Source organism: Geotrypetes seraphini, chromosome 9, assembly GCF_902459505.1.
Source record: "Geotrypetes seraphini chromosome 9, aGeoSer1.1, whole genome shotgun sequence".
Taxonomy (NCBI): Eukaryota; Metazoa; Chordata; class Amphibia; order Gymnophiona; family Dermophiidae; genus Geotrypetes; species Geotrypetes seraphini.
The window spans coordinates 190,221,104-190,243,677 of NC_047092.1; the positions used below are offsets into that span (position 1 = coordinate 190,221,104).

The following is a 22,574-nucleotide window of genomic DNA, read 5'->3' on the forward strand; positions in this document are numbered from 1 at the left end:
GCAAATGATTTATCCAGATTAAGAGAAAGACCAGAATAGAAGCCAAATTCAGAAATGAGATCCAATGCTGTCGGTAAAGAATCAGGCCTAGTAAAAATCAAAAATATGTCGTCCGCAAAAGGCAAAGTCTTCAACTCCTCCCCTACCATACGAAGACCCCGTACCTCTGTGAACCCACGAAGAGTACAAAGCAGAAGTTCCAGAGAAAGGAGAAAAAGTAAGGGTGAAAGCGGGCAGCCTTGCCTAGTACCCCGAAGAATTGGAAAGGAATCCGAGGGTGTACCATTGACCAGCAGAGAGGCCCTCGGATTAGAGTCAAGAGAACGTACCGCATTGAGATAAAAGTCACCCAACCCAACATGTTCGAGGGTAAGAAACAAAAAAGACCAGTGGACGCTATCAAAAGCCTTAGAATAATAATAATAACTTTATTTTTGTATACCGCAATACAACAAAACAGTTCAGAGCGGTTTACAGGTTAAGAGACTGTACATTTACAGCGAAGTTACAGCATGTCAGAAAACAGTTCAGCATATCAGGAAACAATTTAGAGCAATTTATGCGATGAAGGTGCAGAGAATTAGTTAACAAGTGTATGGTATAAACCAGTGACAATTACAAAATGATCCAATCGCTGTTGCCAGGGGGGTGCCAACCGGGGAAGAAGGGGAGGAAGGGTAGGGAGGGAGGCGAGGTTGGGATTATTAGTTTGGTAGGGAGGGCGGGAGTTAGAGGAATTTATCAAAGAGGTATGATTTGAGAGATTTCCTGAAGGATTGATAAGTTGGGGCAAGAGAGATGAGGGTGGACAAGCAGTCATTCCATTTGCCAGCTTGGAAAGAGAGGGTTTTGTCGAAGAATCTTTTGTAGATGCATCCTTTTGGGGAGGGGTAGGCAAACAGGTGGGCATTGCGTGTACGGTTAGAGCCTGGGAAGACGAAGTGGCGTGACAGATATATCGGGGCTGAGCCAGTTAGGGTTTTGAAGCAGAGGCAGGCGAATTTGAAGATGATCCTTGCTTCGAATGGTAGCCAATGAAGTTTTCTATAGAAAGGGCTGACTTTTTGAGCCCGTAGATGAGGCGGACGGCGATGTTCTGGATGAGTCTTAGTCATTTAATGGTTTTCTTGTAGGAGCCCAGATATATGATGTTGCAGTAATCCAGGGAGTTTAGGATTAGGGATTGGACTAGCAATCTGAAGGTGGGGAAATCAAAGTAATGTTTGATGGAACGGAGTTTCCAAAGGGTGGAAAAGCATTTTTTGACCTGGGCATTAGTGTGGTCTTCCAAAGTGAGGCATCGGTCCAAGATGACTCCGAGGATTTTTATAGTGGGGTTGATTGGATACGTTAAACCATTAAGTTGCAGGGTGGTGGATGTTAGTTTGTGGTTGGGACTTGCGAGGAAGAACTTGGTTTTTTCTGGGTTTAGTTTCAGTTTGAAGTGTGTGGTCCAGTTTTCTACCATGGTGAGGACAGTTGAGATGTATTGTTCTGTCTCATGTGACAGTGAGGTGATGGGTATGATGATTGTAATGTCATCAGCGTAAATATAGGATTTCAGGTTACAGTTCGATAACATGTGTCCCAGTGATGCCATGTAGATATTGAATAATGACGGGGATAGGGGGGAGCCTTGGGGGACTCCGCAGGGGTTGCTCCAGGTATGGGAGAAGGTTCCGTCATTATGGACTTAGTAGGTTCGGTTTTTTAGGAAGCCTGTGAGCCAAGTTAGTACTTGTCCGGAAATGCCAATGGAGTCGAGGCAACTAATCAGAATGTCATGGTCTACTAGGTCGAAGGCACTGCTGAGGTCAAACTGGAGTAACAGTGCGCTTTTTCCTAGTGAGAATAGTTGGAGGAGGTGATTGGTTAGTGAGGCTAGAACGGTTTCCGTACTGTAATTGGTGCGGAATCCAGACTGGGAGTCGTTAAGGGTGTTAAATTTCTCTAGGTATGATGTGAGATTGTAATTGACAAGTCCTTCCATGATTTTAAGAAAGAGCAGAATATTGGCGATGGGTCTGTAGTTGGAGGTTACAGAGGGAGATTCTTTGGGGTTTTTGATTATTGGAGATACGAGAATGTGTCCAAGTTCCAGTGGGAAGTGGCCGGTTGACAAGCAGAGGGTGGCCCAGTTGAAGAGTTCCGCTTTGAAGGGGAGAGGGGCAGTTTTCATGATGGATGGAGGGCAGTTGTCTAGTAGGCAGTTGGATTTGGAATATTTTGAATATAGCTTGAGAAATAGGTTCCAGTCTGGGTTTTTGAAGTGAGACCAGGTCATGTCAGCCGGTGAGCCATCATTTTCTGTAGAAGGTGGATAGATATATGGGTAGGTGCTAGTTGTTGTGAGCGTTGTTTTCAAGTTGAGAATTTTGTTGGCGAAGTAGTCAGCTAGATTTGTCGGGGAGGGTGAAAGATCGGTGGGGAAGCTTTTATGTGGAATGGTGTCAAATAAGGAGTTAACTAGTCTGAAGAGTTTATTGGTGTTTAGGGATGGGGTGTTGATAAATTGGGAGTTGTGCTTGTGGCGCTTTTCTTTGATCATTTTTTTGTATTCTGTTACTTTAATTCGCCATGAGTTTCTGTCAGTGTTTGTGCCTGATTTGCACCAGATTCTTTCCAGTTTGCATACTTCACGTTTGAGGGCAAGTAGATCAGCATCAAACCATTTGGCAGAGGAGCGGTGTTTTTTCTTGCAAAGTTTCAGTGGAGCAATGTCTTTTAGGGTCTTATTGCTGAAATTGTTCCAGTCTGAGATGAAATTAGGGTCAGGATCTGGGATGGATGTTGGGTTGTAGTGGGACCAGAATTCTTCTGGGAAGCATCCAGACTGACGAACAAAGCTGGAATATTATGAGATTGACAATGAGCTAAAACAAAAAGGACCTTACGAACATTACAGACGGATTGGCGACCACGGACAAACCCCACCTGATCCTCATGAATGACCTGAGGAAGATGCGGAGCAAGACGGTCAGCTAACATGCGAGAATGGAGCTTAAGATCTACGCTAATCAAAGAAATGGGACGATAAGACCCCGGAGCATCAGCCTCCTTACCAGGTTTCAGCAATAAGGTAATAAGTGCCTCATTAGCATAATGAGGAAAGGATCCCCGAAGAATAGCTGTGTTGAAATAAGCCAACAAGGGACCACAGAGGCGAGAGGAAAGAATACGATAAAATTCTCCAGAAAACCCATCAGGACCTACAGCCTTACCTGAGCAAAGAGCCTTGATAGCCAGTTCAAGTTTCAAGTTTAATGATAATTTGATTAATCGCTTAATCTAAATGCTAAGCGATGTACATAATAATAAAATTACAAAATAGGGCAATAATACAATAAATAACAAAACTAAGACTAATGAGACTATTGACAAATTTAACGAAACTAGGAACATAAGGGAGGAGATGGATAAGAGTTACAATTTGTTTAAAAGTTAAAGAAACAAATAAGGGAGATACATAAGGAGAGGGAAGTTAAAAATTACTTCAATAAAATTATAGAGAAAAAATAAAATTAGTTAGAAGACTAAATGACTAATTTACAAAGGCATCTTTAAAGAGAAAGCTCTTGAATTTTTCTATATTGGGTTCTTCTCTTAAGTGGCTAGGGAGAGAATTCCAAGTTTGGGGGGCCGTGACAGAAAAGATCAGTTGTTGTCTAGTATTAATGATTCTAAGGGAAGGAATCGTCAGCAAGTGCTGTTCTGCAGATCTTAATGTTCTATTGGAAGTGTATGGAATTAGTAACTTGTAGAAAAAAGCCGGAGTTTTAAAGAGAAGGGATTTAAATGTGAGCAGACATAGTTTATATATTACCCGATGAGCAACTGGAAGCCAGTGCGCTTTCTTGAGAAGGGGTGTTACGTGATCGAACTTCTTAGCTTTGAAAATGAGCTTAATGGATGCATTTTGAATGATTTGTAGACGTTTGATTTCATTTTGAGCTATTCCATTGAACAGGGCATTACAATAGTCTATTTTGGAAATCACGAGAGAGTGGATAAGAATATTGAGAGAATTAGCGTAGAGAAATTGAGAAATAGAGCAAATTTGACGAAGCCTAAAAAAAGAGGATTTAACAATGCTACTGATGTGATCATGAAAGGATAGTTTGTGATCAAAAATAATCCCTATAATCTTAATATTACAAACTGGTTGTAAGGGAAAACCCTTGATAGTAATTGGAAAATTTAGTTTTAGATTATCCTTCCAGGGAAAAAGCATCACATTTGATTTATTGACATTAAGTGCTAGTCTATTAGTATTCAGCCATTGGTGTAATTTTTCAAGTTTCATATTAATTGATGATGTGTCCAAAGGGTTATTGGTGTCTAATGGATGTAAGAGCTGAATATCATCGGCATAGGCAAATACATTAAAGCCGATGGATTGACACAGAGTCAACAATGGGGCAAGAAAAATATTAAACAGAAGAGGAGACAGTATAGATCCTTGTGGAACACCATATGTAGTAGAAAAGCTATCAGAAGTTTCATTATTAAATAACACAGATGAAGTACGGTCAGTGAAATACGATTGAAACCAAGATAAAACCTGGTCTGTAATGCCAATAGATTGGAGCCTGTTTAATAAAAGCTCATGGTCTGTCGTGTCGAAAGCAGCTGAGAGATCTATAGAAACTAGGAGAACCAATTGGTAGTGATCTAAGAAATATTGAATGGATGTAGTCATGCCTACTAATGAGTATTCTGTGGAATGGTGCTGCCTAAAACCTGTCTGGTTTGGGTGCAAGATGTTAGTTTTTTCAATAAATTCTGATATCTGATTAAATACCACCTTCTCGGTTAATTTTGATAAAAAAGGAATGTTGGCTATTGGCCTGTAATTTGACTTATCCTCAGCGCTAACTTTTTGGTCTTTAGCAATTGGACGAATGATTGATTCTTTCCAGGCTTTTGGAATGATACTTTGTTTCAGACTTTCACTAACTAGTGTGAGGATTACTGAACCAAAAATCTTAAAGTAACGTTTAAGGAGGAAAGGTGGTATTGAGTCTACTTGGGAGCCCTTTGTATTAATAGATTTCATAAAAGTTTCGATCTCTATAAGGTTTGGGATCTTGAAATGAGAACATTTTGAAGATAGTGAACTGGGCTCGGTTTGTTCTTGGTCAAGTGTAACATGTTGATTTGTGGTGAAAGTTGACCTAATCTTATTAATTTTATCAATAAAGTATGTTGAAAGCACCAAAAAGGTGTACAGAGGTATGTTACGTCCAGGTGACTATCTACCCAGATCAGGATATGGTCAGAAATGTTCAGAGGACCAATCTCTGCTGAAGTGACAGAAAGGAACAATGTTGAAGACACAAAAATATGATCTATCCGAGACCAAGTATTGTGAGCCCAAGAGAGATGAGTATAGTCTCATACCTCAGGGTGTAGTAGACGTCATGGGTCCACCACTGAAAGAGTATCACAAAGGTCAGAAAGAAGACAACCTTTGGCCCCCAAAGGGGCAATAGGGATGTTGGACTTATCTGAAGCAGGGTCCAGAACCAAATTAAAGTCTCCCAAAAGAAGAAGCGGATCGCCAGAGTAACGAGAGCAAAATTAAGTCAGCCATTGTAGAAAAGAAATTTCCGACAAGTTGGGGCCATAAACCACGAGCTACAGATAATGTTGGTCCCCCAACGTCAGACGCAAAAGCAAGTGTCTGCCATCAGGATCTTTATCAAGAACCTTAACTCCCAGGGGTGAAGATTTGCGGACCAGCACAACCAATACCACCACAGCGGCCCGGGGAGGAAGCAAAGTAAACCTCCCATACCCAAGAGCGATGCAGTTTAAGATGTTTCTTGTCCGTTAAACGAGTCTCTTGTAAACAAGCAATGTCCAAACAATAACGCTGCAGGGCTGCAATAATTTTTGACCACTTAACCGGAGACGTGATTCCCCCTACATTCCAAGATGTAAACCTAAATGAAGTGCTCAGATTGGAAAATCAGGAAACAAGCAGAAAAGAAAATGCAATAGAAAAATTAAGGAACTACCCCAGGAGCCCAGCCATCCTCCTAGGTAGTACTTCCAAACATAAAACATAGCCTGTGAAGTAGAATAAACACAAGGCAAGAGCCCAGAAAACATAATACAAATAGCGGAGGAGGACCCCCCCACCCACCCACTCAACCCAACAACAACCCAACCCCTACCCACAGAATACTAAACCCTCCCCTCAGAACTTCCACTACAAAAACCCGCACTGCACCATCTAGGTGGTCGGAACGAGGGAGTCACAACGATGTGAGCGGGGCCCCCAGTCCCGTTCCCCCCACTCACACACACAACTCAAGTAAATATGTAAAGATTAACTGGCGTCCAGATCCGGAATAATATTCCACTCCCAAAACATACAACGACCCCCCTCTCCAGCCAGAAAAATTTACTGGAAGCACCTCAAGGGGCACACACTCAGCATTAACAAGAAAAGAGGGCGCACACACTGCAGAAAACTAAAAACAGCCAGCCCAAAGGGACTGGTAGTGACCCTCCAAAAGCACCCAACAGGAGCCAAAATACAGCGAGGGAGAGAAACCAGAGATCAATGAAAGGGAGAGTCCCAATGCCTTATTCAGCAAGATGACCAATAGCCAGGCAATACACAAGCATACCCCATCCGAACAAGCATACCAGCACAGCCAGAAAAAAAAGAAGGCCCCAAAGAGACCCAAGAGAACCCCCCCCCCCCCCATCATAGGAAACAACAGACCAGAAATACCTCTCAGATAAACCCTTCCAGAATGTAACAACAAGCAATCACACTTCCCAAGATCTCCCCCTCCCCCAGAATGGCTATGGGTACCCCCACCACACCCCTTGACAGTACTCCAAAGCAATTACAAACAAAGTGAATATAAGAACACTGGAGGTGAAAACAATAGTCACTAGCCAGTGAACAAGATGAAAGGAGCAGGAAATCAGTAGACCCACAATCACCCCCAAACTATCAAACAAGGTACAACTGTAGTCCCATAGATGAGCCCAGTCCAAGCGGGCCTAAGCCCAAAGAGAGACATGGTAGAAACAGGGGCTCGCAAAGGAACCCAATGAAAACTCCAATGACCATGCCCATGGTCCGGTCCAGTCCCCCAGAACAACACGATAAGAAACAGTCCATGTGCAGATACAACCAATCAAGGAGAATTAGAAGTGTGTGGCTCCTCAGGCAGTGAGTCCACATAGGCCTGAGCCGACTCTACCGAATCAAAGTTCTTCCACCCAGCGCTTGTCCAGATCTTCAAGAGCGCTGGGTACAGGAGCAAAAAGTGGCATTTACATGCGTAAAGAGCAGAGCACAGCGGGGAGAACAACCAACACCGTTCCTGTAGAGCCGGAGAATAACTTGGAACAGCCGGACAGGTTCCCCAGCATAGCAAAGGGTATTACGCTTCTGTCTGTATTGGCGGAGTAGTTCTGCCTTGTGAGTGTAGTTATGCACCTTCAATATGATCACCCGGGCCCGGGCGCAATCATCATGCCTCCTGCCAAGCTGGTGCACCTGTTCTAACTGAAGCGGTCCCATTCCCGAAGGCAAGGGAAGTTCTTTCCTCAGCCAGGACTCCACGGTGGATAAGATGATAGCATCAGACATTGATTCAGGAAAACCCACTAACCGCAGGTTGTCCCTCCCTGAGCGGTTTTCAAGATCCTCTAATTTTTCATACTGCCGACGCACCTGTTCTTGTAATGCAGTCAGCTCTGCCGCCAAGGCGATATGTGCACCCTCCGTCAACGCCACTCGGGTTTCCAGATCCCCAGTACGCCTTCATGGTGTCTGCGAGCTGGGTTTTCATTGTGGTAAGTTGGCTCGACAGCTGTTCAAATCGGGCTTCTAGGGCATGCACTATTGACTCCGACAAGGCTTCTATATGTTCAGCGGAGAGCTGAAATGTGGGGCCCGATTCTTGAGCCGCCATCTTGGGGTCAGGTTTCAGGAAGCGCGTAGATTTTTCTTTCTCGGCGCGAGTGGATTTCCCGCTTATACTCGGGCTGAAATGCTGGACAAACTTGTCCATATACCAGCAACGCCAGTGAAACTGCAGTTGAGCAAGGATTAGTGAAAATTTTGAAGCAGAATGAGGGGAAAAGACCCGAGACCCCACAGCTCAAGCAGAACACGTCTTACCCCTCTCAACACATCACGTGACCCCTAAAAAAACTGTGCTTGCTATGAAACCAAGCCATCAAAATCACTTGCAGTTTAGTAGATGGACTTTTGTCAAAGGAATATCACTTCTTTAATGACTTTACAATTTAAAAAAAGTATGACAGCTAAAGGAACAAACAAAAACAGAAAACTTTTGAAAGTTAGAACAAAAGGACACACTGGCCCTCTCACCTATTATCAGGGACTGTCGCATCACCTCTGTCTATCTTCCAACCCCTTTCACAGAGTTGTACTAACATGCAGGCAACCTAAAACCTAGATGAATTTCTATTATTTAAACCCAGTGTACTGTCACTGCATTGTTTCTTCACTGTCTTAATGAAGAGGGGAAAAAAAATCTCTAGATCTCATCAAAGATACATTGTTCAATAAAAAGGTTATCACAACTTGGTTATTGATTCTGAAATGTGCAAAAATTTGTGAAAAACTAAGAAAGTCTCATTAGCCTAATTTGAATGCCATTTATGAAACAGTTTGGTGTCTCAATCAATAAGAGCTCAGGCTGAAATGGCAAACCTGTAAAACCAGTATCCCAAGTCTCTTCTCTCATCACTCAAGGAATATCTAGTGCTCCGTCTCTCTTTCTCTGCTCCTAGAGATCAGATCCACCAGCTGGATCTTGCTACTCTGTTTTTGTTCTGCCTTCAGGGACAAGATCCCCCAACCTCATTCAACTTCATATTTTCTTTCTGTTCTCGGGGGGTCTAGACTCTCTGTAACCCAGAATGGGATGATTCATCACAGCCAGTTCATTGCAGGATGTCTCATGGAAGCCGCTCCAAAACCCGTGTAACCCTCCTCTCTCCATACAGTCTCTCTTTTGCTTCTTCCTTGCTCACATTCTCTTTTTCTGGTACCCAAAGGAGTATTTCCTGGGTCACTACCACTATCTCATGCCTCCTGGAACTAACGGATAGGACTCCAGGCCCAATGCTATGTGACAAATGTGACATTCCTGTAACATCTCTCAAACAAAACTCTCAAATTCATTTTTAGACTATGTCCAATAAAAAAATTAAATCCCTCAAGAATTATACTGAAAATCTGTAAATTATGGCCCTAATTTTAGTTGCCAGCAAAGAAAAATGGGGAGACCCAATGATCCACAGTGACACTATGGCCCAATGGCAGCATGCAGTTTAAAGAGCTCGCATATACAGGCCACATCAATACAGAGCTCCATGGCTGAATCAGCTCATATTTCTACTGTATGTAAATAGGAAGGAGAGATGTTCAGGCAGGAGCCGACTGCTTTAGAGCTGGTGACTGTGGAGGACCCAATAAATAGGTTCATTGGGGAGGGAGGGGAGGGGAAAAGATTACGGGAAGAACAGGGACTGGAGGTGAGTGGGGACCCAGCTAGGATTGCAAAAAAAGAGAGAGGACAAACTGGGAAGAGAAGATCATAGAAACATACCACTACTACTAATCATTTCTATAGTGCTATACATTAACACCCAAGAGACAGTCCCTGCTCAAGAAAACGTACAAACAGGACAAAAAGAGTGAATCTATACAAGCTACCCAGGTAGGGAGAGCGGAGAAGCGAGGAGAGAGCGGGAAAGAGAAGGAGCAGCAGCGTCAGCAGTAGCAGCGTGGTGAGACGGCAGGCAGACAGCGTGGGGTAGCGGCAAGAGGAAGCTCCGCCCACCCACCCCCGGCGTCACAGCAGTGTCAGCGAGCCTGGACTCCCCCTTAAAAGGGAGGAAACAGCGGCGGCAGGACAGCGATCCAACGGTGCGGGAGGCAGCGGGCACCGGCAGAAGGGAGAGCAGAGAGGTGAGGAGAGAGCGGGAAAGAGAAGGAGCAGCAGCATCAGCAGTAGCAGCGTGGTGAGAAGGCAGGCAGACAGAGTGGGGTAGCGGCGAGAGGAAGCTCTGCCCACCCCCCCTCCCACCGTCACAGCAGCGTCAGCGAGCCCGGACTCCCCCTTAAAAGGGAGGAAACAGCGGCGGCAGGACAGCAATCCAACCGGTGCGGGAGGCAGCGGGCACCGGCAGAAGGGAGAGTGGAGAGGCGAGGAGAGAGCGGGAAAGAGAAGGAGCAGCAGCGTCAGCAGTAGCAGCATGGTGAGAAGGCAGGCAGACAGCGTGGGGTAGCGGCGAGAAGAAGTTCCGCCCACCCCCCCGGCGTCACAGCAGCGTCAGCGAGCTTGGACTCCCCCTTAAAAGGGGGGGAGCCAACGGTGCGCAGCCGTTCGGTGCGCGGCGAGGCTAGCGAGAGTGCCTTGAGAAGGGCCTTGAGAAGGGCCGAGCAAAGACAGCCAAGGACTCCAGAACACCAAAGAACACCAGGAAGCTAGCTGCACGCCGGGCACCACTTCTACACACCGAGGGACCATAGGAACAAGGAAAAAGAAAATGGAGGCTGCAGGAACCCAGCGGAGCTACCCAGTGTACTGCACCGAGTGTCATATGTATGACTACCTCCCCTCCGGGAGGCAGGCGTACATATACGGTCGATGCCAGGAACTGGATAGCCTGAGGAGGGAAGTCGGGAGATTGCAGGTCAGGGTCCAGGAGCTGGAGGGACTCCGCACCATAGAGGAACCGTGCTGGACAACTGAGGATACCACCAGAGAGAGTCACATCACGGAGCAAGTCAGAGAGCTCGAGAAATTCATCGAGGAGGCCTGCAGGACCACCAGCAAATCAGAAGGGAGCCAACAGTTGGAGGACAGAATCCACCAGACACCATGGGAGTAGGACCTTGCAGAGGATCTGGACAGGCAGAGGAGGTGGAGACCCAACAGAACCCGGAGGAAGGATTAGCGGACCGCGCCACTGATACAGACCTGAGACCAGAGAGACAATGTTTAAATTAATACACACATTCATTTGCTCCTGCTAGTAAACATTCAGTTTAGAATTGGTATTTAGCAGGCCTGCAAACACGAACCATCCTTATGGTAGCTCAGTGCTAGAGAGCTAGGCAGAGATTCTCAGTCCATCTTTATCTGCATAAACATTACTTATTTCTAATTTTTATAGTCTGACTAATCACTCATAGCCTAAGGAGATCACAAAGAATTCCATTTCAATACCAGCTTGGATATCTTTGGATAAGGAAATCGCTTAAGTTTCATGTTTAGAGACCTAACCACTACACATACAAGTTCTCAGGCCCTATATATTAACTAATTTTGCTATAGAAACTAAATTTGGAGACACTGTATTAGTAGATTCTGTCCAATCAAGCAGCAATCATAAGAAAAGGAAGTGTTTTCTGGACCCTAAACACAGTGGCGTACCAATGGGGGGGCAGGGCGGGGGGGAGGTCCGCCCCGGGTGCAAGCCCTGAGGGGGTGCTCCCGGTCCGGTTCCCCCCCCAGCGCTGGGTGTCCCATCTGGAAACAGCCTGCTTCGGCTGTTTCCTCCGCCGCGGTCCCGCCCCTCCTCTGACGGGGAGGCCGGGGGGATGAGCAGTGCTTCCTGGTGGTGGTGGTAGGAGCGAGCGGTCCTTCAAGGTAATGGGGGGGCAGCAGGCCTTCAAGGTGGGGCGGGCAGGCAGGCCTTGTGGAGGGGGGGAGGCAGGCCTTCAGGGGGACAGGCCTTCAAGGGGAACAGGCAGGCAAGCCTTCAAGGGTGGGGACAAGCCTTCGGGGGGTGCAGGCCTTTGGAGGGGGGACAGGACTTCAAGGGAAACAGGCAGGCAAGCCTTCAAGGGGAGGGACAAGCCTTCAGGGGGGTGCAAGCCTTCGGGGGGGGGTTGCAGGCCTTCAAAGGGGACAGGCAGGCAAGCCTTCAAGGGGTGGGACAAGCCTTCGGGGGGGTGCAGGCCTTCGGGGGGGGACAGGCCTTCAAGTGGGACAGGCATGCAGGCCTTCAAGGGGGGGCACAGGCCTTCAAGGGGAACAGGCAGGCAGGCCTTCGGGGGGGACAGGCAGGCAGGCCTTCAAGGGGGAGGACAGGCCTTCAAGGGGGGAACAGGCCTTCAAGGGAAACAGGCAGGCCGGCCTTCAAGGGGGGGGACAGGCCTTCGGGGGGGTGCAGGCCTTCGGTGGGGGTGCAGGCCTTCAAAGGGGGGGCACAGGCCTTTAAAGGGAACAGGCAGGCAGCCCTTCGGTGGGGGGGGGACAGGCCTTCAAGGGGAACAGGCAGCCTTCAAGGGGGGGACAGGCCTTCGGGGGGGGGTGCAGGCCTTTGGGGGGGGACAGGCCTTCAAGGGGAACAGGCAGGCAGGCCTTCAAGGGGGGAACAGGTCTTCGGGGATATGCAGGCCTTCGGGGGAGTGCAGGCCTTCAAGGGGGGGACAGGCCTTCAGGGGTGGGATGCAGACCTTTAAGGGGGACAGGCCTTCAGGGGAGGGGGGGCCCTGGTGTAGAAGTACGGAGGGAAAGGGGAGGGGTTCACAGAGACGTGCATATGCCGTACTTTGGGTGGGAAGAGATAATGGGTCTGAAAATAGAGGAGAGGGAGAGAGTTGATGGACCATGGGTTTTAGGGAGGGAAGGAACAGAAAGGGAGAGAAGTTGGACACAAGGGATGGTGTGGAGGGGGGGATAGAGATACTGGTTAGGAGGGTAGTTGGGAAAAGAAAGGGAGAGATGGTGGACCCTGGAGTAGTGGGGAAGGAGGGTGAGCTGCTGGATGAAAGGTTAGTTAAGCCTTCAAGGGGGGGGACAGGCCTTCAAGTGGGGAACAGGCAGCGGTCAGACTGATCTTTGGGCTAAAAAAGTTTGATCACGTGTCCACCCTACTACCGGCAGCTGCATTGGCTACCGATGGAGACACGCGTAAAGTATAATTTCGCCTGCTTCTGCTTCAAAACACTATACGGACTTGCCCCTAAATACATAACCAACCTTTTCTCCTCAGCCAACAGACACAAGAGGAGCTCACACTCCAACTTCGTTTCCCCCCCAGTTAGAGGTTGCAAACTGAAAAAACACCACGAACACCTTCTCTCACATCAAGCAGCGCTGTGGGGTAGGGACCTAGAACAATTGCTTTCGCCCACCACTTATGAGGTTTTCAGGAAACATACAAAAACACACCTGTTCCTAAAATATCTAGACAACTGACCCTCTTCTCCTTCCCCCTCAATATTGATCACCATATCCTATTAATTTCTCTATCCTCAAAAATGGATTTCCTGTCCCACCAACTCTCTTTCTTCCTCCCCTTTTAAGTTCAATCAATTTGTACCTCGCTTAATCTTTTGTAAACCGATAGAACTTCACGGTATTGCGGTATATAAACTGTTATTATTCTTATTAAGAAAAGGTGGATCTGTGGAGGGAGACGAAAAAAAGAAAAGATGCCAGACATCCGGGGGAGGGAAGGGAAATGGAAGGGGAGGACAGAGATGGCAGATGGATGGTTAGCACGGAGAAAGAAGAAAGAAGGAGACCCTGGCAAGCAAGTTATCAGAAGACAACCAGAGCCTTGGACCAACAAGATTTGAAAAATAACCAGACAACAAAAGGTAGAAAAACTAATTTTATTTTCTGTTTTGTGATTACAATATGTCAGATTTGAAATGTGTATCCTGCCAGAGCTGGTGTTAGACCACAAACGTGAGCTAGGATTTAACAGAGAGAGGAAAAGTCCTTTTTGTTTCTTTATTTTATTTACACCACAGCGCCAGTGTGGTTAGGAGAAGCCAAAGGGGGGGGTGAAAAAGCTATAAAATAAACCCACCAGGATGTTTGGAAAAAACACCCAATTGGGCAGGAAAATCGAATCGATAAACCAATTCAAAAGGCTGAATAAAATCGAAGTTTTTTTTCCTGAATCTGGCAGCACTAGTTTGCGCTACTGTCTTAGACTTTAGGACCTGGGATTGGGGAGAGATGGCATCCTCGGTACTTTATAATGCAAGTGAAACAAGGATTTGGTCAGACTTTTTAAGAGTCTGCAGAAGAAAAATATTGTATAGGCCGGGGACATGAGACAGCAGGAAATGGGAACTTTTCTTCCTTTTATTTTTGTGAATGGAAAGGCTGAGGATGTCAGAGAGTTCAGTTAAAATATGTGCTTTATAAGAAAATATAATAATGTGTTTTATAAAGTTTATAGCATTGCTGGCCTACCCGGTGAGGTGTTCCTAGTGGTGGTGGTGGCAGCGTGTCAATGTGTTGAGAGGAAGAGGTGGTCTGGGAAATTCTGCTGAGCAAACTCCGGGCCCATTTCCACCCCCCAGTTAGTCCACTCCACTCAACTGGTTCACACACTGAGTGGGTCTTTGAGTGTTGTTCCTGGGTAGTTGTTTTGGGATCTCTTCCAGTGGTTTGTCAGTATCTCCTTCTGGTCCAAAGAAGGAAACTTTGTTAACCTTAGCACTGACCTACAGAATATGTTTGTAACAGCACTGCTTGTGTGGCATTAGGCTATGTAGTGATCGAAAGAAAAAACCAGACCTTTGCACATTTTTGCACTATATGGTGGGTGTATGAGGAGATTTATATTTCCTGCACAGCTAAGTCCATGTGAAGTTACCTTGTGCTGTATTTGACATCTAGGAAGGTCTCTGTTTGGAAGGAAAAATCTAAACTTAAAAATGAAGTGGCCAGAAGTTATGGTAAAAGCAGATAGTGTAGCTGGTTTTAAGAAAGATTTGGACAAATTCCTGGAGGAAAAGTCCATAGTCTGTTATTAAGACATGGGGGATGTGTCTGTTTGCCCTGGATCGGTAGCATGGAATGTTGCTACTCTTTGGGTTTTGACCAGGTATTAGAGACCTGGATTGGCTACCATGAGAATGGGCTACTGGGCATGATGGACCATTGGTCTGACCCAGTTAGGCTATTCTTATGTTATGTTCTCATCTGTAGGGGCCTTTGTTTTCACTTCTTATTTTAATGTATTTTTTTTCTGGGAACTTATCAGTGTTTTTTATAATGGGAACAAAAATGGAAGAGAATTAATGTGTGTGGAATGGGGGGGGGGTTAACTAATTTCTTCAGCTAAATAATTCAATCCACCTCAACCAGACATAGGAGAACTCACACACCCTCCAACCAAAAACGTCAAAAGAAAAAAAACTGTTCGACAACCTCCTAGCCATTCAAGCTGCAACACTCGACCCCCAACTCTACAATCTATTGACCTTAACCACAGACTACAAAACCTTCAAAAAAGAAATAAAAACCCTTCTATTCAAAAAACACATAAAACCGAACTAACACAATCAGAACTGTCCCAAGCATCACCTGCAACTACTCCATATGTACTTCTGATGTCATGACAATTCAGACATAATTTATGTTATGTTATGTTTGGAATAACGGTTACATATATGAGGTTCAATAAAAGAAAATTTTCACTGCCTGTTTCTATTCTGACCATTTATTCCGTTTCATGGTCATTACAAAAAATATTTTTTTAGATGGGGGAGGGGGTGTCAAAAAATGATGTGTCCAGGTGCCACATACCCTAGGTACGCCACTGCCTAAACAAGACTTTTGGCACTTGGTGATAAACAATTGCCAAAGCACAAAACTTTGAAGGTACAACTTTTGCTCTATCAACTGGGAGAAGGGATGAAGATGAAGAAACACTTTTGGGCCCAGAAATACTGAGCAGTTTTGTTAGAAACATAACATTTTAAAAAATCAGCTTTTAGAAGGGTGGAAAATTCCTGGACACCTGCAGGGCCAAGAGGAGGAAATGTTGCTGGAGAGAAGGACATAAAGTTATCTTCTTATCAAAGGGTCTCTCTCTTCTCCATTTACCCATATTCACTGTTCCCACTCAAAAGAGCAGAAGTGCCATAAAGAGAGAGCAACGTTGCTCAGGGTCTCCTCCCCAGAGAAGAACACCCTGCCACTCCACCACCCCTGTACAATGCAGGTAACCCAGATTCAGTAGCAGTCCCCCCCCCCCCCCCCCCCGCCCGGCTTACCGTTTGCATCCTGCTGACTCCCAAATCAAAGACAACAAACACTTTTACATACATAGGGCAGATTTCCTTGCTCATCCTATGAATTCTGCATATGATCTACTCCAGGCAAACTAATCCTCTGTTCTCCATCTACAACTATTATCATTTTCAATCTCCCCCTCCCCCAGACTCTCCTCACCTTCCAGCGCTCGACCGACGGGCAGCAGCAGCAACAGCAGGAACGAGATCATTGCAGCAGGAAATCCGAGCTGGAGGCGGACAGCGCAGCAATAATTTCCAAGCAAAAAATCCGAGAAGACAAGACAAAGAGACAAGTCTGGCAGGACTCGTAAGATCAAGAGCCCGAGCACCAGATGCACGCGATGGAGCTCGATCCTGTCCGGTGCACGGAACCGGATCCTCCCGGTGCCCCGAGCCAGATGCAGCAGAACCAGATCCTGCCGGGCGCAAGAAGCCCGATCCTGTCCGGGCACGGAACCGGATCCTCCCGGTGCCCCGAAGTAGATGCAGGAGAACCAGATCCTGCCGGGCGCACGAAGCCCGATCCTGTCCGGTGCACGGAACCGGATCCTCCCGAGCCAGATGCAGCAGAACCAGATCCTGCTGGGCGCACGAAGCCCGATCCTGTCCGGTGCACGGAACCGGATCCTCCCGATGCCCCGAGCTAGATGCAGCAGAACCAGATCCTGCCGGGCGCACGAAGGCCGATCCTGTCCGGTGCACGGAACCGGATCCTCCCGGTTCCCCGAGCTAGATGCAGCAGAACCAGATCCTGCCGGGGATCTCAGACACTCTTAACTCAGTCGCTCGGCATCAGCGGCTCCTCGCTTCAGCTCATCGTCCGTACCTCCTGCTCCCCCTACTGTCGACACTGCGCAGCTCCATCGCAAACGGCGCGGAGTCTGCGCACCAATGAGCCCGGGCCATAAGCCACGCCTTCTAACCTCGGGACGCTTGCAATAATTAGCTCTTTGAACAAGTGCCACGCCCCAACTGAGGAGGAGCAATAAGATCATTGAATGGGAAGGGGCAGAGAGGGATAGAGATTTCTAGCGAGAGCCCCGCCCATGCTTCTGCGATTGGCCTGCTGTAAACCGGGGCGGAGCAGTATAAACACAGAGAATTTGACTTGACAGAGCGCGCCATCTAGTGACCGACAGATGTATAGATGGCCTATTCTTATTCTTGGCCTTAGCAGCCAGTTTCTCAACTTCTTCTTGTCAAGTCTAACAAATATCAACCGAGTACCTCCCAACCCCGCCCAAGCTCCGCCCCTGACCCCACCCCATAAAGTACTAATTGTAATGCAATTTCTTCCATCCATTTTTCACATACACACAATATAATCTTATTAATACATAATGATAACCACAAAATAACCCCCCCCCAAAAAAAAAACACCACACCGTACTGCAGAGAAAATGTTAATTTAACATTTATATTGGGGGGGGGGGTCAAAGCAGATGACTTTAAAATATGCAATGTCACCTCTGTAACAACTATAGAAAACCAGAAAAATATAGTGCAAAATATAGACAGCAGATAGTGTTGCGACACTAATAGTGACCACAGTTGATCAATTAAAAAGATGAATGGATGAAAATAAAACGACCTGCTTCGTTTTGTTAGCTGTGTCTTCAGCCTTTGACATAGTGGATACCCACATCTTATAGCAGACTTTGAAGGACATGGATGTTGGGAAATATGACCATTTTTGTTGACTCTCAGCTTCAAACGCATGGAGTTGTTTGCAATAATATAACAATAAACGTGACATATTGACTTACTCTTTACACCAACATTGTGAGGTCATAGAGCATTATTGGTCTAAGCTAAGATTCTGCACCTGCATTGTGAGGTCATAGAGCTATATGTAACGAGCATGGTGACAAATTGCCAACTGGCCTGAAACATGATGGCAGATAAAAGCCAAATGACCCATCCAGTCTGTCTAGCTGCAGCATCGACCATTTCCTCCTCTTCCTAGGAGATCCCTTGTGCTTTGAAAATGAGCCTCTTTGGGTGTAATCAGCGGTAACAGGTTTCTTGAAGAGGGTGAAGTTTGTGCACGGGGGGGGGGGGGGGGGCAGGGGATGTGATCCAATTGTACCATCCCAGTCAGCTGTCATTGTAACAGTGTCAGAGCTGCATTACATGCCTGGGTTGATGGCTCAAAGAACCTGCACTACCAGACCAGGAATGTAGTGTGGTGCCCGTGCACTAACCATGACCTGTAAGTTCTCCACCACCTAAATTGTTTATACCCTAATCCTGAAGTAACCTGTAATCTCTTTCTCCTTCAGGAAATCATCCAATCCCTTTTTGAAACCCAATATTATACTCTGTCCTATCACCTCTCCTGGAAGCGCATTCCAGGTGTCCACCACTCTCTGAGTGAAGAAGAACTTCCTAGCATTCGTTATGAATCTGTCTCCTTTCAGTTTTTCTGAATGTTTTATAAGTCTCTATCATGTCCCCTCTAAGTCTCCGCTTTTCCAGGGTAAAGAGCCCCAGCTTCTGTAGCCTTTCAGCATATGAAAGGTTTTCCATGCCCTTTATCATCCTTGTTGTTCTTCTCTGAACCCTCTCGAGTATTGCCATATCCTTCTTAAGGTACAGCGACCAGTACTGGATGCAGTACTCCAGATGCGGGCGCACCATCGCTCGATACAGCGGCAGGATAACTTCCTTCGTTCTTGTAGTGATATCTTTTTTAATAATGCCCAACATTCTGTTTGCTTTCTTTGAGGCCGCTGCACATTGTGCCGCTGGCTTCATCGTTGTATCCACCAATACCCCCAAGTCTTTTTCTAGGTTGCCTTCCCCCAGTACCCTTCCTCCCATCGCATAGCTGTACATCGGGTTCCCTTTCCCTATGTGCAAGACTTTACATTTCTCTACAATGAAGCTCATCTGCCATCTTTTTGCCCACTCACCCAGTTTGTTCAGGTCACTTTGTAGTTCTTTGCATTCCTCAACAGTTCTGACCCTACTGGAGAATTTTGTATCGTCCGTGAACTTTATAACTTCGCACTTCGTTCTTGTTTCCAGGTCATTAACAAATATATTGAACAGCAGCGGTCCCAGCACTGACCCCTGTGGGACACCACTCATGACCAATGTTCCCTCTAATTTTTCATAGGCTGTGTGCGCAAAAAAATTCATCTTTTCGCATTTTAAAGAAAAACTAAATTTGTGTGCACTATAAAAATGATTGCCAGAGGGCCCAGAGTTCAGTTATGGGCATTTATGGGCAGGTCTTTGAGTTTAGTCTGAATTAACGAAAACACAATGTAATTTTAGTTACACTTTATGTTAGTTACACTTTATGTAACATAAAGTCTCATTTCAATAAATCATTTTAGGCAAAAATTTATTTTTTTGGGCGTGCTATTTTAATTTGAGTGCGCAGGTTTGGCAAGTTGTGTGCGCGCGCACGAGCGCACAGCTTAGAGGGAACAGAGCTCGTGATCCCTTTCCAGTCAGAGTCGTGTTCCTTTACTCCTACCCTCTGCTTCCTGTCCACCAGCCAATTTTTGACACATCTGTGCACGTCCCCTTCCACCCCATTTTCTCTGTCAGCGCTCCATCTCTTTTGAATAATATTCCAGTCCACATATGGGAAGAATCAACTCTTCACCATTTTAAAACAAAATTAAAAACATTTATTTTTCTTGATACTTTCGAGACCTAAATGCCCTTTTTAGAGCTACATAGTTTTATTCTACTTTTACATACCCTCCTTTTTGTTCTTTCCCTATATATTCTCTTTCTTACTTGATAAATTGTAGTTGTATCCTTCCCTATTTTGTTCCTGATTGCTTTTGTATTGTTTTTAAATGTTTTAAATAATGATTATTATTATTATTTAAAGGATGTATAATTATCCCATATATGTTTTTAACATAATGTTCACCACCTAGAAGGACGATTGGGCGGTTTATAAAATTTTTAAATAAACTTGAAACTTGTATAGTGATGGGTAGTAGAAATGATTAGCAAGATGGGCTGCTTGGGTAAAGAAATGTTTACACCTAGAAGACAGTTTAAAGCATTCCATTATAGAATGTTTTGCAATGTAATAAAATATAAGTTTTCTAGGAATCAAAAGTTTTCATATTCTAATCTAGGGGAAGTGAAAAAGAACAGGAAAGGGATTGCACCATTTAAAATAAAAATCCTGATACTTGAAGCCTGGCAAAGCAACCTTACCAAGACGGGCTCAGGCATGATCCCGCTAGTAGGACGTGAAAGCCGGACAGTCCTCATATTCCAGCATATTCCAGGGGTTAGGGTCAGAGTTCAGGGGTCAAGGATCAGAGCTGAAGGGTCAGAGTTCAAGGGTCAAGGGGGGGTCAAGGATCGGAGTTCAAGGGTTTGGGCCAGGGTTCAAAGGTCAGAGTTCAAGGTCATGGGGGAGTCGAGGGTCAAGGGTTAGAGGGTCAAGGGTTCAAAGGTGAGAGTTCAAAGTCAAATTTAACCCTGAGTTCTAATCCCCGCTAGGGTTAGGGGTTAGGGTTAGAGTTAGGGTTATCACCACTGCTTTTATCCTCCAATGCAGTTGCTCAGCTTTATAAAAGCCCATTTCTGCATGTAAAATAGAGTTTACCCAAGGAAACAGAATTAATAAAAAAAAATACCCCCTTGATTTCTGTCTTCCATGCCTGAATTTTGCTGATAGACACTTTTTTTTTTTTTTTTTGAATTTGCACCATCCTAGATGTCTGGGGCGGTACTTGGAGAGACCCCCAGGAAAGGGACCTGAGAGTACTGGTCGACAAGTCAATGAAGCCATCTGTGCAATGCGCGGCAGCGGTGAAAAGGGTGAACAGAATGCTAGGAATGATTAAGAAGGGGATCACAAACAGATCGGAGAAGGTTATCATGCCGCTGTACTGGGCTATGTTATGCCCTCACCTGGAATACTGCATCCAGCACTGGTCACCGTACATGTAGAAGGACACGGTACTACTCGGAAAAGTCCAGAGAAGAGTGATTAAAATGGTTAAGGGGCTGGAGGAGTTGCCGTACAGTGAGAGATTGGAGAAACTGGGCCTCTTCTCCTTTGAAAAGAGGTGGTTGAGAGGGACATGATAGAAACATTCAAAATACTGAAAGGAATAGACTTAGCAGATAAAGACAGATTGTTCACCCTCTCCAAGGTAGAGAGAAATAGAGGGCACTCTCTGAAGTTAAAAGGGGATAGATTCCGTACGAACGTAAGGAAGTTCTTCTTCACTCAGAGAGTGGTGGAAAACTAGCATGCTCTTCCAGAGTCTGTTATAAGGGAAAACATGCTCCAAGGTTGGACAAGTTCCTGCTGAACCAGAACGAACGCAGGTAGGGCCGGTCTCGGTTAGGGCACAGGTCTTTGACCTGGGGGCTGCCACATGAGTGGACTGCTGAGCGCGATAGACCACTGGTCTGACCCAGCAGCGGCAGTTCTTATGATCTTATGGTTGTTGTCCAACTAAAATAATGAAAGTTATTAGTAGAAGTGACCCTTATTTAAAAGAAAAGCACTTTTACAGTTTGCATTGCCAGTGACCACTCAGAGGGTAATTCTGTAAATGGGTCTAAATTGAGCTGTCTACAATGTGCGTAGTGGTTAGAGCTACAGCCTCAGCACCCTGTGACCTTGGGCAAGTCACTTAATCCTCCACTGCCCCGGGTACATTAGATAGATTGTGAGCCCACCAGGACAGAAAGGGAAAATGCTTGAAGTACCTGTATGTAAAACCACTTTGCGTATGGTTGTAAAAGTACAAAAAGGCAGTATACAAGTCCCAATCCCTATTGTAGCCCATCCTATAAAGAAAAGAAACACATATACTTTTATTGATAGAATACTATGTCATATTACACATGCATATATCTAGCTGCCCTAGATCTGATCTAAATGGCAAAAGATAATGTCCCGATTATTGTATTGTAAAATCTGCATGCACCCTGCACATGCTCCATCCAAACTGCACATATCTCACCTGCATAAGAACTTAAGAGCTGCCATACTGGGGCAGACCGAAAGTCCATCAAGCCCATATCCTGTTTTCAGGTCTTAGGTACTTAGCTAGATCCCAAGTAGTAAAACAGATTTTATGCTGCTTGACCTAGAAATAAGCAGTGGAGTTCCCTAAGCCAACTCAATAATAACCTATGGACTTCTTTTTTAGGAAATTATCAAAACCTTCTTTTAGGGAAGTTCTGGCAGCTGCGCTGACTGACCTTTTCAATGAGTCTCTAGAGTTGGGAGTGGTACTGGAGGATTGGAGAAAGACGGATGTGGCCCTCTCCACAAAAGTGGAAGTAAGGATGAAGTAGGGAATTACAGGCCGGTAAGTCTGACTTCTGTCACTGTGGTAAGCAAATTAATGGAAACGCTTTTAAAACAGGGAATGGTCAAGTTTCTGGAATCCAGTGGATTACAGGACATGGATTCACTAGAGGTAGGTCTTGTTGTCAGACAAATCCGATCCATTTCTTTGACTGGGTGACCAGAGAATTGGATAGAGGATGTGCATTAGATGTGGTGTAT

General features: G+C 45.7%; 1 protein-coding gene across 1 annotated transcript in view; it reads right to left on the reverse strand.

Moving 5' to 3' along the window:
- The window catches only part of EPHB3 (EPH receptor B3), a 123,317-nt gene extending 106,314 nt beyond the window's left edge, over positions 1 to 17,003 (reverse strand). Inside the window, exon 1 of the mRNA XM_033958035.1 lies at positions 16,218 to 17,003. Coding sequence (XP_033813926.1) covers positions 16,218 to 16,269 — 52 coding nt within the window. The 5' untranslated portion in view covers positions 16,270 to 17,003. The remainder of the gene's footprint in view (positions 1 to 16,217) is intronic.
- Between the last annotated feature and the right edge of the window lie 5,571 nt (positions 17,004 to 22,574).